Here is a 17220-nt window from a genome sequence, read left to right on the forward strand (position 1 = left end):
ACATTTCTAAGAACTTGATTGGCCATTACTTTAAGTGCGTCGTTTTGAACTTGTACTGAAACATATTTGTCAGTTTTTCTCTGAATCCATGCCTGCAAAACTGGCCCACTCTCTGTCTGCAGTTTAACCAACTCGTGAAAATTAGACGAACTCTACTGTTTCTCCCTGATTGGAATATTTTGTTTTGCTAGATATCTTAAATTCCCAAGTATTTTTAAGAAACAATCTCTGTTGTCTTTTTTCTGTTCCTAGTGTTGTTTACTGAGAGATTCGCCGACATCCTTCAATACTTTTGGAAGTGTAAACGATCTCTCGACTACTTCTCTATGACACTTGCTGTTGGCATGTTTTCCGAAGCGCATTGAGGCTTTCTTCCAATTACGGAATCCCGTTGACAAAAATGCCTCTCCTTATTATGATTGGACAACATACCACCCTTGTAAGATGTTATACAGCAGAAACAAAATGCTGCATCTAAGGACACATCATAGTGGGGCCATCTCCATTTCTCACATCAAGATCCCTGAAAAGACTTTATCTGACCCCCTAAACTTGATAAAGGAAATTTGAAATTGGTGGGTTGGAAAGGAGACTCTTTTATATCAGGTGGAGGCCATTTGACAGAATGTTCCAAGTTTTCTGTACCGTCCTTGTCCAGTTTTTACTTTTTGGACATTGGAGTATTACTTGGACTATCTTCAAGCTCAGACTTCTCACTTTTTAGATCTCCATTACCCATTCTGAATGTAGAAGGCTTTTCGAGCGTATACTGAAGCTCTGCTTCATAAACACTTTCCAAATCAGAGCTGCTAGGGTTTCTTGAACGCTCGGTAAGAACATCTGATGGAACGCAGAGAACAAAGTGGTTAGAAGAACAATTCTGTCGTACCACAATGGATGTAGGAGTCCACATCACACATATTTCATTCGAAGACACGTCGTAGCCCTTGAACGGCTTTATCAGCTGATTATGGCAGTCTCTGCTGATAGCAGCATTTATCTCTGGGAAAATGCTTCGGATGGGCCTACAAATTGCATTGCAAACAGCATAAATGTGCAGCAATGAGGAATACTCGTCTAACTTTGCAGTTTTAAGAATTTCATTCTGCAGAGATTTTGTTGTATTAACAGTTAGTTACTCTGCATTCATCTGAAAGCGAAGTCTCATAAAAATATGGCATCATTATGATGATGATGATGATGATCAAGAATGCACTTTCCGACATTTTGCCTAAAATTTCAGCGTTCAAATACCATTTCTCATTATGAACCAGTTCAATTAAAGTTCTAACTCGCATTTCAACATGGTGATTTTCACATCCAAATATTGAAAGGGAAATTGAGCAGTAAAAACAATTACCATCCCCCAACACTTTCACTGGAGTATGACCTTGAGGAGCGTCAGAAGAATACAAGGTCAAAGATTGATCGTCTTTGAAAACTTGCTTTCAAAATCGCTCTGAGATACGGATGGTAAACATACAGCCTCTATGCTTTTCTTTTTCAACTTGACTAGGAATTTCAGTGCTGCCCACCCTTTCGTTGATGCATTCAGAGCTTCACAGTATTTTCTCGAAAAATGATATTCTGGAACTGCCATCCATTTAGAACCGTTATCTTTCAGTTCAGTATCAATCACGAAAGGTAAATAAAGATAATCAAAATGGTATAAACGAAATTCTTTTAATGACAAGATGGTAATATAGACAAAAACAACTTATTCTGATAATGTGAACAACCAATATGACAGGACGAATGACGTATTCGCGGTGCAGTGTAAAATTTAAAGGTAGTTTTAGAATGCTACTGCTCAGGTTAATTTTTGCCGGATTAAACCGCTTAGTAGTGCAATTTAAATTATTGAATGATTGATTAATTAGTTAGTTGTAGTTGTACGTCCTGCTCGAGAGTCTTTCACTCATATGGAGACGTCACCCCTGCCGGTGAAGGGCTCCAAAATTTAGGCCTATGCTCGGCGCTCAGGGCCTTTGAGCAGGGAGGGATCTTTATCGTGCCACACCTGCTGTGACACGGTGCTGCAGTTTTACCGGTCTCATGATCCGTAAGTCTCCTCTTACAACACGCAAGGGGGTGCCGAAGACCTATTCTAGCCCGGATTTCCACGGGCCTCATTAAGTCGCCTCTTAGTTACGACACACAAATGGATACTGAGGACCTATTCTAACCCGGATCCCAACGGGCCGTACAATCTAAATGTTATAAACTGGGTATAAGAAATGGATTAATAACGGTCAGCAATATTATCAACTTTATGTTCATACAGTTTTAATGAAATGGCTAATTTAACGAACAGTGATCAATGCCATAAATACAAAATGAAATCAGAGAATTGAGCTAACTCTCTGCCAAAAATGTTTGGTGTATCTATTGGCGGCCCATTTGTCATGTGTCTTCGTCTGGTCTGTTTATGATATGTGAGTTTTATTGATATAAACAGTGTTATTAGTTAACGTAGTGTTATTAAGATAGAGCAGTGTTATTTACATAAAATGAGACCATACTTATGGACAGTGTTATTAATATAAACAGTGTAATTAGTTTAAAGGGAAAGGCAACCCTAACCACATTGTTGCTTTTACGAATAAAGAATTACTTACTGATATCGTAAATGTCAGTCTTTAACAATAAAAATCCTTGCTTAACGATTAAATCATTATTAATCCATCATATATTCTAAATTACCCGCCGCTAAGAGAGCGGTTATTGAAGTTTAATATATGACGTCACACCGTCGGTTCCGGTTTATTTCATCAGCAGCACTGTAAACATGACAAGTCATGAACAGTTAAATTTGGAGCCGTATAAAATTGAGCCCGTTCTTTTGCAAGAAGAAATGAAGACGTTCAGTGGAGTCGCAGACGAGGCAGATGGTACACGTTTCTTCACACAAATGTCTCGAACCTGAACTTGTCATTACGTAAATGATGAATCCACAGTTTACATAGTCTTTTCTTTTCAAATGACTTGGTTGGGTTAGGAATTTCGGAGAAAAGAAAAAAAAAACAACGTTTTTTCACTTCTCCCCTTCGCATTAATAGTGTAATTAACAGCTTGACAGAAAGGCATCAACCTAATTATTCGTAAAATCTACCACATGCACATCTTTGATGATTTTAGAATCTCATCAAAACTGGAACAGACGATGTGACGTCAAAATTATTGATTTTTGTGATCTTGAATACAAGAGTTCTACATCATGGCAGCCTCTATAGATAGCGGGAATTTAAATTTTTAACGTTTTCAAATTAGTACTGAAGCTTATCTAGGCCGTATACATGTATCAACAAAAAGGTATGACAAATTTTTATCATATAATTAATCCTATCATTTATCCTGTAAAATATCATACATTTATTGCATGATAATGAGGGAGGTATGAAGATTTATTCACTCAAGAAAAATCATATTCCCCGAGGGCAACGCCCGAGGGGAATATGATTTTTTTGGGTGAATAAATCTTCATATCTCCCAAACATTCATGCAATAAATTGTTTATTATACCGAAACAAAGCAAAACTACAAAAGTGCATTTGAAATTGGAGTCCGCTCATCTATGCATTGTTTGTAGGCCTAGCTGAGATTGCCCTAACGGTAAGACCGTGCCGTCAACGTATTACGGTAGAAGGTACAAACAACGAAATACAGTGATATGATAACCAGTTTTTGTATTTCCATTCTCCTTGAATGCTGATTTACTTGCTTGTTTTTGTATCAACCAAAACCAGACGATTTTCAAACTGTGTATCAGAGACCCGAATATTTTATGCCTTACGAACTATGAAAGTAGAATGACTCGGACTTATACTCCTTTATTCACGGCTTTCGCGCATGTCAATTTAAAACGAGGTTCGGGATACTAAACACAAAAAAATGGCGTCTTCAGAGACAGCGACAGCCCCATATAATGACTCGGTACGACAAGAAACAGCGTTTATCCTTCCACAAGTTCCCAGTGGACACAAGAAGGCGAAAACAATGGATCTTCAAAATAAGAAGGGATTTGGGACCAAAGTTTAGGGTAGGTAAATGAACTAAGCTGACGACAACGTCGTATACACGTTGTGGTGACTGTCGTATACAGGTTGTGGTGACTGTTGTATACACGTTGTGGTGACTGTCGTTTGTCTTTTGTTTTTCTAGTTAAGAACTGTTGATTTTTAAAATGATAAAAGTTTGAAATTTAGTTCTTTTAAAATATTATGGAAGTAAATGGATACGGTTATATAAATGTTCTATGTCTTCAGACCTGAATCTATGTACGTACATCAACATGTTTACAAATTGCACTTTCACTTTTGATATAAAAAAAATTGACTATTAAAACACACGGTGCTTACTGCATTAGCTCTATTTAGTATATAGATATATTAACCGTGGTTCAGATGGTTCTATTTCTTATTTCTTAAGATATCTGATGCCACAAGAGTGTGCTCTGAGCATTTTCATCCCTCAGAAATCAGAAAGACACTGACAGGGAAAAGGATGCTGTCAACTACTGCGGTGCCATCATTATTTGATTGGACAAAAAGTACACCTACTAGACGTCCACCTCGAAAATCTCTGATGTATGTTATTTTATTTTGATTACAATTAAGTTTTATTTATCATGTTTACCCCCTTTATCCAGTATTTCTGATATACATGTACAAGTTTGTGTATATATCTATATGCTGCGTGATGTGACAGTGAAATCTAAAATATGATGATTTATAACCGAATTGAAAACGTGATGATAGTGGTGATATATTGTTGATATCCAAGTCAAGTGTACTTATATGTACTTACAGTACGGCCAGCGCGGATCCCGTATTTTCCGCGCTCCCCCCGCGGGATTAAGCTACCGCGGTATATCTTCTTTTCTAAGATTTATTTAATATGCCGGTATGGTAATGCCAGAAAGCTGACGATAATCAAGCCCTAATCATTTTCTGCCGACGAATAAAATAACAATTGTACAGGTAGATAGCCCTAACTGGTAAGCAACGGTACTTCACACCGCGGCGGTGTAACTTTGCCCCGCGATGAAATCCTTCGGCGGGATAGCACGGGAAGGATTAAGGGGGAGCGCGGTCTAATACGGGATCCGCGCTGGCCGTACTGTATATGTGTTTTCTCTCACACAAAAAAAGTTAGATGACAATATTGTATGCAATCGCAAATCATGAGAGATATATTTACAGTTGTATCAGCATTTGATTATTCAGGGATTTTTTTATCCCTTGAATCCAGGGGCCAGGGCCTTCAAGTTTGGGAAAAATAACGATATTTGATTGAAATTGGGAAATTTGTTTTATACAAATTAATAAGAAAAACAAGTATAAATCAGTGTTAAATCTAGTATCTAGAGAGGGCACACAAATCATATGTTCAAAGGACACCTTTCGTCGCGAGAAGACAATTTCGGGGCACTTTCATTGTATCATACTATGATAGTAATAGAATTTAATGATTTAGCCTCTAAAAGTTAATACCTGCTGCCTTGATTTTAAACTTTTCAATCAACCTAATGAAATAAAGGACACTTGTTAATATTAACAAATATTATAAAGTTAGGAAACATTTTGTTTTTACTCGGTTTTTTCTTATTATTATTCTCTGATACTTTCTGGCTGAGAGTGTCTTCAGAAACTACTCAAGGGATCAATATATTAAACATTTTTAGGATGATAGTATATCATCTATAATAGATGTGCAGAACAAAAATGCATGAACGCACATTGTATTTTTCATACACTAACTTCGTAATTACTATTTCCTAAATTTACCAGTGACCAGTCCACCAGTTTTCCAGAAATATTATTTAAACCTATTTCTCTAATGCTAATAAAATGAAATGATGGAATTTAACATGTTGAATGTCTGAACCAATTTTAACCAATATTGGTATATAGCTTCTATGGGTAAAAGGGAACAAAGTTATGACTGTCATAGTCCCTGTGTCCCTGGGGCCAAAACCATAAAAATTAATACAATGTTTTTAAAATCTTGCATTATTTAATATGAGTAATATGTAGTGAACCCTTTATCAAAATTGTTAAATTCCTGACCACCTAAGTTTAAGGTTCCTGTCCTAGGGTGGAGTCAATTTGGTCATATATTGAGAATGCATCACATTTTAAAAAAAATGTCTTGACTTCTCATCAAGGAAGCAAAATGCCTGCATGGTTATAATGAACATTGAATGATCTACTAAATTGACTCCTAGGCTCAGGTTCTATTACCATTACAGTGTTTTCTACTGAATATACCTATAGTATGGGTTTGGGACTCATTGTAAATTCCCTAATGATGCGATACACTGTTAGTGTATTTATGATTTTTAGGTCACCCTAGTAAACTAAAGCCTTTCATCGGTGTGTGCACTTTTGAGGGCAGTGAAGTTTTAAGAACACATCTTGTTTTAAACTGTTGCTGAACATTAGAATTCTGCTTAGATATTCAGAACAGGATATTTTTTCTAGATTTCATAGCCCTTGGGAGTAGTGATACTTTTTCACTAGTACTCAGGTGACCGATAAGGCTTGTGGGCCTCTTGTTTTTAAATTTCATGAACACAAGTCATAAACCATATTTAAATGGTGGGGCGTTTGGGGAACATCTGTGACAATCCCCATTACAATTAGCACCACTTGACTCTTACTGAATTTTTATGTAAATTGTAATACGAAGATATTGCTGTTTTGTTTATGTATTTCTTCAATGCCTATGAATTTTATTGACAGGCGTGCCACTTGCTCTGAAGAACTAATGGATATCAACGATTCTGGTGTCAGTCCTTCAATTCTTCAAGGTGAATCACAGCCTATGGTACCTATGATATCTAAAGACCATGACTATACTGTGGAACCATCTTCACCCAACAGTAAATTGGAAGCTGCCCAGAAAGAAATTGATGTTTTACAATGTCAAGTAGAAGGACTGAAGGCTGAAAAATTCGGTGTGCAAAGATTTTCTTTAGATGCAAAATTGATAAACTTTTACAGACTATAAAACATTTGTCAGTATTTTCACTGCATTGCAACCTACAGCAACAACTATGGTACGTTGGACACAGATGCAAAGACATTCTTCCAACATAGACAAAATTAAAACAACTCCGTTCAAAGATGATTGCATGTCACTAAGCCTAATAGATCAGTTTTTTATGTTTATGTGTAGAGTTAGACAAGTATTTCTCGAACAAGATCTTGCTGTTAGGTTCAATATTTCCCAAGCATCTGTCAGTAGAATACTTATTACATGGGCCAATTATTTGTATGCAATGTTTGGAAGTTTATGTATTTGTCCCTCCCGCAGAATTGTAGATCAAAATATGCCTGCCTGCTTTAAATCTTAGATTGTACTGAAATTAAAGTACAGACACCAAGCTCAAAGGTCATATTCGAATTATAAGAGTCATACAACGTTTAAAAGTCTTATAGGTATTACACCATTTGGTAGTGTTTCATTTGTAAGCTCTCTGTACACAGGTTGTATATCTGATAAGGATATCACTGCAAGGTCAGGGATCATTGATCTGATTGAAGAAAATGATCAGGTCATGGTGGACAAAGGATTTCTTATTCAAGACTTGTTAGACACTAAACATACCACTGTAGTAATTCCTCCATTTCTCGGTCATAAAGGGAAGTTTTCGCAAGAGGAGGTGGGCAAAACTCATGAAATTGCCCGATTACGGATACAGGTAGAAAGAGCAATTCGTAGAATTAAAGAATACCATATATTTGATGGAGTTATTCCATTGAACTTGGCTTCTTCAATAAATCAGATTTGGACTGTTTGTACAATTTTAACAAATTTTCGAGGCCCATTGTTTTAAACTTCAAATTCGCAATTGCATAAACATTTTCAGTGCAAGAATTTTTAGTCTTTACAACAAAACATGTTTTACTTTCAGAATTATTTTGTATTAATTTGTTGGTATCAAATTGTGCAAAGTTACATTCTATTAAAACAGATCAGTTATTCTTGGAATACTTGTTCCATTTTTATACACAAGAGGAAGGGAGTTGTATAGAAATATACTGTATATGTATTCCTGTGACAATCATATGCCAATAAAATGTGTCATACCTTTCAGCTATTAATGTAACATTCATGTACAACTAATACAGTACTGTACATCTAATACAGCATTGTGTAATAAAAGTTTTAAAACTCTGAGAGCATTTTTTCTTTGAAACTTTCAATATGGTAGAATGAAAAATTAAATGACAATACCTTAATTTTTGAAGTTATTTTAATTTGGACAATTTTTACAAATTGCTAGTAGTAGAAACTCGAAATAAAATTTATCAAGAGAAATTTTCATGTCAGCCCATTTATCACTGTCAAAATGAATTCTCTCCTTGTGATAGTCCTGACGGCAATTGACAAAGAAATCGCACCACGTTAAGCCTGTCAGTGCCATTTGGCCCATTACTTGGTAAAAGTAACTGTGACTTGATTTCAGTTTGTATGTTCCATTAATTTTGTTCTTCACTAGATATTTACAATCTACAAAATGAATCCTTGTCGGGACACTTAATTTCAAGAAGGCCTGAGGTATGCTTGTAGGGTCATAGACTTTTCGGTCAGGAGATGTCCCAAGATGAGGTGCAGTCGGATTAAGTACAAAACCGCACTTCTACACATTATTCATTGTGATTTCGAAGTACAACTTTGCAGCTTCAGGTTCATGTTCAAGTCCATATTTCATGGCAGCAGTTTGAATGTTTTTGGTCTGTAGTATTCTTGTAGCAAGGCTTTCAAAGTCAGATTTTCTACTACAAATATCTTTAAATATGGAAGATGTTATACGATTTCTACGGACATCATGCCATGTCTTGTTATAACTTTGTTCATTTGTTTGTTTTTCGAATTCTATAGAAAAATCATGATTAATGTGGAGTCCCATAAATACATGAAAATCTGCATAGTTCAAAACAGTACTATATTCTGAAATAAGGTTGGGTAATTCACAATCAGGAAAAGTCTGTTGATCAGGGTTGTTGATAATAAGGTCACCATCTGACTTAGAAATCTTCTGCTGGTAGGAAAGGGGAGATCCAACAGGCACTGGACCAAATTGAGAGGGAACAGTTCCACAATTTTCTTCATCAGTGCCAAAAACTTTTAAAATTTGGGCATCACTACCGATCGCTGTAAGTTGCTTGATTAAAGTGTCTTTCAATTCATTGCTTGGGATTGTTTTTTTTACAGGGCAATACACATTGGGAAGAATGCCTTCACTTATTTTTCTTTTCCTCTTGGGTTGACTTATCTTCGGATTCACTTTATATATTTCAATGTTGTCAACTTGTTTTGTGGCTAACCCTTCAGTCCTCTGTGGAATGTTCCAGTGCTGAGGCACGGATGTCTTGCTTTGAATGGGTGGAACAGCTGTAAAATTTTATCATATATTTAATATATGGTATGTAAAATGAGTTTTTTGTAGGGCCTGGGGGAACATTTATACTCTAAAATAATAACCTACAATGCATACACAACTTAAATATGTTGATAAACATGGTACTCCTAAAAATTTCCACCGAAGAGATAAAGTGATTGTGATATTTAGGTGTATTGAATGAGCAAAGCTGATTACAAACTATACAATTTTATAGAAGTGAAATGAAATATATATTAAATTCCATTTCTACTCTACCTTTCAGACCAAGCTTTTGGAAATGACATAATATGTATAATAGTCCAACACAATGACTGCAATGACCATTCCCAGCTTTACAGTCACATTGAGATGATAAGACCACACCAGGTGAATCCATCGAGAACTTGACCTGCCAATGTTTATTTACATATTACAAATCGCACATATATGATTAGGTATACATGTATATATTTTACAGTATTTGACTTTTAAACAAAAACCATTTAAGATTTCATAAAATTTTATTTATTTTCTTAAAACAGATTTTAGATTACATGATTAAATGTACCTGTATATAAGATTTTCTTAATTAAACAAGAACCCCACAGGCCTTATGAGTCACCTGAGTATATTAGTAAAAAGTATCACTAGTCCCAAGGGTTACAAAATCTAGAATCTAGAGTATCATAAAATTACATGTAACAGTTTTGGTAGAGGCCTTCCTGCTCTACACCACAATGCATTTAGTTTTTCTAACACATGTGCAGTTCTAGAGAATAATTTTTGTTTTTGGAAATCTGTTACTTTTTAGCAGTTTGCCTAGCCCCTAAGGCCCCAGGGGTGTAGGGGTCCTGAAATTAACAATGTATGTCCCCTTGTCCAAGAGATGCTTCATACCAAATTTGAAAAGAATTGGAATGGTAGTAATATCAAGAAGTTAAAACTGTTCGATTGTTAACACACAACGGACTCGGACCAATTGCTACAGGTAATCTGAGTTTACTCGGGTGAACTACAAAAACCGCGTTACATAGTGTGTGGTATTTTTCTCAACCTGAATTAAAAGGGCATGGACATGATTTGAGCTGGAAATTTATTTTTCCATTTTTAATGTTTAATAAAGGTATTTCTAATAAACATGAACATTTTGAATTTCAGTTGTAGAGTTACAAGAGAGATACAGAGCTCACAATTCTTTGTTATGCTAACAAGGCTCATGTGACGTTTTAGTTTACATAGGTTAAATATAGTAGTAAAATTTTTGTTGAAAGCAGATATTTCAATTAACAAAATAGTTTTAAACACAATTAAACAGTTTATAATGTCCCCATGCTTGTCCCATCTCATTAAAATGTTAAAAAAATATTTTCCATAAAAGCAATCTATATGAATGTATATATTTTCTATAAAACAATCTATATGTAAACAATATCACGGCATGTGCTTTGTTTACATACATGTAACAAAGAATTGTGAGTGATGTATCTCACTTGTATATCCCACCTCTGGTGTGTCCAGGAGTCCGTGTTTGCCCAACTATCTATTTTGTATTGCTTATAGGAGTTATGAGATTGATCACTGTTCGTTATCTTCACCTTGCTTGTAATTCAATAACTGACTTTAAATTTTTTTGCTGACCATTCGAAATACCTTAGTTAAGCATTGTAGACATTAAAAATGGGAAAACAAATCGTGTCCATGTCCTTTAAAGAACATCCATAATCGTTTTAACAGCTAATAATTATTGTCATTATACTGAAGATAGCCATGCATGCAACAGAAACGAAAAGAAACAAATTGTTTACTTATGTAATATTCAATAAATCAGAAGAAACTCACATTGTCAACATGAATAATAATTGAAAACCAAACAAAAGACTCATCATCAAACCATAAGTCTATACGGAGTTTCATTTTTCCTCATAGAAGGATAGGACCTTGCTCTAACACAAACTGTGTCAAAACTACTATCAACTGCCTGTACTGAAGTGAAATAAAAGTAAAAATAAAACAGCTGACTGATTTAGTCTATGCAAACAAAAGTATGTATGCAAACTTTATTTCGCCAAGTTCTGATCGAGAGAAGAAAACTAATGATTGGCGGCGGCCTAAATGCATGTTTTTAAACGATCAACACTTGTGCAGATTAAACTGCAACAGCTGATATTGCATAAACACATGTATCTTGTACACGTGCGCAAACCTGTTTATTTCGATATATGTCTAATTGAAATATATATTAATTTAATACATCAATATGACACATTTCTAAGTCTACAAAAAATATAACGAACCAAAAGAATCATGATATGTTGTACTTAGGTAGGATGAATAGCGTCGTAAACACACACGTTATCAAGTCTAGCATTACAATAACAGCTTATGAACTCGAAGTTTTACCTTCGACATCGTGAATGTATCCCTCGACGAAGTTACTATATCCTTTTATCTGCTTTGAGCGAGGACTTTTTGCCGTGTTGCTTGCCCAGTCATCAATGAGATCCTGTGTTAATGAAGGTAGACACTGGATATTCTTCGCCCAAATCGTTTTCTTGACCATGATGTTTGTGTTTGCTACCGTGATGTTTGTAGTCCGCGCCTCGGTTTCATTTCAAAATGGCCGCGGGGTGAATAAACAGTATTGTGACGTCACAAAACACTTCGTCTACCTTGACGTTAAATGGAAAATGCACGAGGCTGCCCAAGGGGTAAATATGATAGGGAGATATGATGTTTGAGAGGGAGATATGAAGTTTTGTCATCCCTGGCACGTGACCGTCTAGACCAATCAGATTACGCGTTGCATAGAATTCTCATACTGAGGTATAATAATTTGGGTTGCCTTCTCCTTTACCATAAAGCAGTGCTATCAATATAAAGCAGTGCTATCAATATAAAACAGTGTTATCAATATAAAACAGTGATATTCGTATTTCTATTCATAGTTTGATATAATGTATCATTAATATTTCTATCGCATTATGATATTCTGTACAGTTATTAATATTACTGTTACATTATGATATTCTGTACAGCTATTAATATTACTGTTACATTATGATATTCTGTACAGTTATTAATATTACTGTTACATATATATTATTACTACAGTAACTTGATCCGAAGAGTCGGATCACGTCGAGTTGACAGGCGCGGATCATCAGATCACACGAGACGCGAAGCGTCGAGTTTGATCTGATGATCCGCGCCTGTCAACGAGACGTGATCCAACTCTTCGGATCAAGTTACTGTAGTAATGATAAATTTATTATATACCCCCTTGTGCATTTTAAATCCACATTTATAAGATAATAAATGTAATCCAAATGATCAAAAACACAGACATACCATGAAATTATGTTTTGTATACGCAGGTTCGTTTGTGACGCGGTCAACATTTTCCACAAATAACGTTGCGTTGTTGCATTGTGACGTCATTGTGACGGCATCAGTTTCAGAGGATACTGATACGGAATCAAAAACCACAGTGTGGTGATCCGGAAAACCGGATCACACGCTGTGAAATCCACAGTATCAAAGAACGATACATTGATGGGTATATAATAAATTATGATATTCTGTACAGTTATTAATATTACTGTTACATTATGATATTCTGTACAGTTATTAATATTTCTATTACATTATGATATTCTGTACAGTTATTAATATTTCTATTACATTATGATATTCTGTACAGTTATTAATATTACTGTTACATTATGATATTCTGTACAGTTATTAATATTACTGTTACATTATGATATTCTGTACAGTTATTAATATTACTGTTACATTATGATATTCTGTACAGTTATTAATATTACCATTACATTACGATATTCTGTACAGTTTTTAAAATATTACTGTTACATTATGATATTCTGTACAGTTATTAATATTTCTATTACATTATGATATTCTGTACCGTTATTAATATTTCTGTTATTTATATTTTTAGTATGGTATTCTGTACCGTGGTGGGGTTAAGTGACATCGCAGACAGATCACCCAAGTCCTGCATACTATTGATCAACGACCTGATGACACAGTTCACTTACCTGGCAAAGGTGAAATGTTTGATTCATATATATATATATATATATATATATATATATATATATATATATAGTTCTTCTTGGTATGACAATGGAGTAATAGAACTCTCCCTTCGTCCTCACTATTGAGATGTATTGTCCTCGTCCTCACTATTGAGATGTATTGTCCTCGTCCTCACTATTGAGATGTATTGTCCTCGTCCTCACTATTGAGATGTATTGTCCTCGTCCTCACTATTGAGATGTAATGTCTTCGTCATCACTATTGAGATGTATACTCTTCGTCCTCACTATTGAGGTTTCTTCATCCCATATCCTGGAAACACTCAGATCACTTGGTCGATGTATGATGTTTTCTGTCATAGTATGTATGCAGTGGTGTATAACAACATGTTTATCGTCACTGATCATCTGGAACTACTGACAGCTCCCGCGAAATACAGTCCTTTTTAACATAGTTTTTATAACACTCTCAATGTTTGTAACTATCTATCTTTGAGAATTTTTTTCTCTCGAAATAGAGAGCAATTTTCTAAGAAAAACTCGATACATTCTGTAAATTCATTTTTTAATAAACATTTTAATCACTACTTTCTAAAAGTGGAAGTTTTTCTTGGAGAGTAAATAGGCGACCGCATTGTAAATGTTAGGCGTAACTACATATCACTTACCGTCATACATCCGAGGCAAGATACAGGGTATCGGAATCTGACGAAGTTTGTCAAATGATCCCGGAAAGCTTCATCCTGTTTCTTAACATGTACGATTGTATACAGAAAAAGGCCCAATTTTTTTCTCTCTATAAAATGTGTCTGGAATTAACCTTAATCAGTGTTTTAAGAAAGTAAAATATATGCCAGGTATAATATGTCAACAAAATGAGAATGATATTCCTAATTGGATAGTATTATGACATCATGAATAAGACATTTCCCGCCTTTTTTTCAAAATAAGCCTTAAAACTGTCAAATCCCATACAAATTATTGCTCAGGAAAAGATGTGCGCATTTGTCGAGCAAAATGAAAATGATATATATTGTGTATTATTTTAAGATGAAAAACATACCTCAATATGAATTTGCTCGACGCATGCGCTGTATGTTTTCTGAAAGGAAAACCACCTGAAATTGTGGATATTTTCATTGAAAATGGCATTTCTGCAATTTTATGCCAACTTCTAGATCTCGTCATATGACACAAACCATTTTGATGATCAAACTGAGCGGATTTTTGGTTTGCTAATCCATTCCTTATTTGAATGTCAGGGTTTGAGCTCTAAGTGAAATCATCGATATTTTGGGCCAAATGACTTTAGAAACTGTACCTACTTCTTTGTTGTTTCTTCAAAACAAACCAACGGCACATTCCTCCTTTCTAGTTATCTGCACACCCAATTCCACGCTGTCCAGAAAACAAAGTTTTAAGTCATATAAGCCATGTCTACAATTGCGTTTGTCTATATATGGAAACCATCTGAGAATCAGTTGAGTGCTGGGAGGCGATGTGTTACTATGGTGTCCACAGATTCATCCTAAAAGAGAATCTTTTAAACACCATTTTCTTCTGATGAAATTTTTATTCATTCCAATTATGGACTGCATGTAAGATGATTCATGTGCTGTCTTCGTCATCTCGTCTTTGATCTGAACCTCCTCCTGATTTTTGTTGAACCTCCATCAGGCCTAAGTAATTTTCACTCCTTTTACCGACCCCATCATCCAAGTTTCTGTCACATGTGCGTCTCTGAGTCACAAACTTGTTTTAGGGCTATAGTGTTATGGATATATTTTACTTAAGAGATATGAACTGAATATAAGAAATATGCCGAGGTCGTTACGCGTTAAAGTGGACCAAGCTTGCGAGGTTCGTTTCTGCGCAACGACTCAGGGCAGGCGTGTTTCCTCATATTGATTCAATAACATTTCTATTTTTTCAAATTCTATGCACTTCTAATTCTAGAAGCGCACGTTCGGTTAGATTTCAGAAGCAAACGAAGTGTTTACGTCTATTGATATTTCTAACCAGATGTGACGTCACAATAGAGAGTAAAAGTGGTCTCCAGCATTTACAGTGCGGTTTGTTATGGCTCAGTAAATGTCCAGGTACTCTATAAAACATGTAGTAAAGCTTTATAGGTACACAGCACAATCATCCTGCATTTATTTTTGTTTGTGTGTGTTTCAATAACAGAAGCACTTCATGGAGGAAGTTGGCTGGACATTGAGTGAGTATTCTGCTGTATGTGGGGCCCGGGAGACGCGGACGGACCACCCGATTCTGACTGTGTACATGGCTATGTCTATGTTGGATTATATGAGGTTTGTGAGATGTTGGATTATATAAGATCTATAAGATGTTGGATTATATGAGGTTTGTGAGATGTTGGATTATATGAGATTTGTGAGATGTTGGATTATGTGAGATTTATTTGATATTGGGTTAAATAAGATTTTTGTGATGTTGGATTATATGAGGTTTGTGAGATCTTGGATTATATGGGGTTTATGAGATCTTGGATTATGTAAATTTTGTGAGATTTTGGATTATACAAGATTTGTGAGATCTTGGATTATATGGGGTTTGTGAGATGTAGGATTATATGGGGTTTGTGAGATGTAGGATTATGTGAGATTTTAGATTATATGAGGATGTTGGATTATAAGGTTTGTGTGATGTTGGATTATATGAGGTGTGTGTGATGTTAGATTATGTGAGGATAATGGAATATATGAAGTGTGTGAGATATTGTATTATATTAGATTTTGGGAGATGTTGGGGTATATGAGATTATACGAGGATGTTGGATTATATGAGATTTGTGAGATGATGGATAAAATAATGTTTGTGTGATGCTGGATTATATAAAGTTTGTGTGATAAACTATTGAAAAACAAGTACCCGTTTCATTATACAACAGTTATTTGATTGACTATACTTGTATTCATCATAGGGAACTGAAAGTGAAAGTGAAACTGTCCACTGTGCACCTACGGATCGCTGTCCATACGGGGGATGTGGTTACAGCTGTACTTGGAACCAGGCACTGCAAATACCAACTATTGGGAAAGGACGTTATAGAGGCCAAATCTTTGTTACTGCGGGCTCGCAATGGGTAACAACTTTACAATTTAAACGGATTAGATTTTCTTGAAGGACAATCGCTAGCTAATTTGAAACCCAATTGTACCTTATTTTCTCTTTCAATGAGGGTAACAAATTAACAATGTTCCACAGCTTTCTGTTGATGCAGGGAATTGTGAACAAAAATAAAGGCCACAGCAGAAAATCGAGTATCATGATTGCGTTTTGTGATTGGTCACATGCTATTGCTGTGTGTATCTGGGAACGGCGTATGAAGGAAAACACTTAGTCGACATACTCATTTTTTTTTTAGTTAAAGGAAGTGAACATGAAAATGTGACAAAGGGTTTGTCATTTTGATGTATATAACGAATCTCAAAACCATTAAGATGTAGCTATCTTCAGTAGGGAGATGTTTCTTTTTTAATTTTTTTTTTTTAATTTTGAAATATACAGTGCTTTTGGGTAAGTTCAGAAGTTGGAGAAGCTGGAGATATTTTGTGGGAGTGGTTTTTCCCCTTTTTCTTAATGCATTCTTATTAAATTTGATTTCAATTCATTTTGCTCCATAACCTTATCCATCAATTATAATATGAATCCATAAACTTCTGCAGTATAACAGTGACCCAGTCAACAACAACAATGCGTATCATCTACGTCAGAGCACAGCTGCATGCTGGAAAACAATGG

At 35.3% G+C, this 17220-nt stretch overlaps 2 protein-coding genes across 3 annotated transcripts in view; one reads left to right on the forward strand and one right to left on the reverse strand.

The window, feature by feature from the left end:
• LOC125646923 (uncharacterized) overlaps window positions 1-17220 on the forward strand; it is a 60990-nt gene that overhangs the window by 13310 nt on the left and 30460 nt on the right. Inside the window, exons 4-6 of the mRNA XM_048873586.2 lie at window positions 13353-13461; window positions 15640-15767; window positions 16400-16561. Of these exons, the coding sequence (XP_048729543.2) occupies window positions 13353-13461; window positions 15640-15767; window positions 16400-16561 (399 nt within the window). The remainder of the gene's footprint in view (window positions 1-13352; window positions 13462-15639; window positions 15768-16399; window positions 16562-17220) is intronic.
• On the reverse strand, window positions 8243-12052 carry LOC125646924 (uncharacterized). Of its 2 annotated transcripts, XM_048873587.2 has the most exons (3): window positions 11792-12050; window positions 9668-9800; window positions 8243-9402 (listed from the first exon to the last, which is right to left on the reverse strand). In XM_048873587.2, the coding sequence occupies exons 1-3, from the start codon at window positions 11798-11800 to the stop codon at window positions 8648-8650; spliced, it is 897 nt and encodes a 298-aa protein (XP_048729544.2). In that variant the 5' UTR covers window positions 11801-12050; the 3' UTR covers window positions 8243-8647. The 2 variants fall into 2 exon arrangements, with proteins under 2 accessions (XP_048729544.2, XP_055995328.1); XM_056139353.1 differs by lacking the exon at window positions 9668-9800 and having other exon boundaries at window positions 11792-12052.

Source organism: Ostrea edulis, chromosome 6, assembly GCF_947568905.1.
Source record: "Ostrea edulis chromosome 6, xbOstEdul1.1, whole genome shotgun sequence".
NCBI lineage: Eukaryota > Metazoa > Mollusca > Bivalvia > Ostreida > Ostreidae > Ostrea > Ostrea edulis.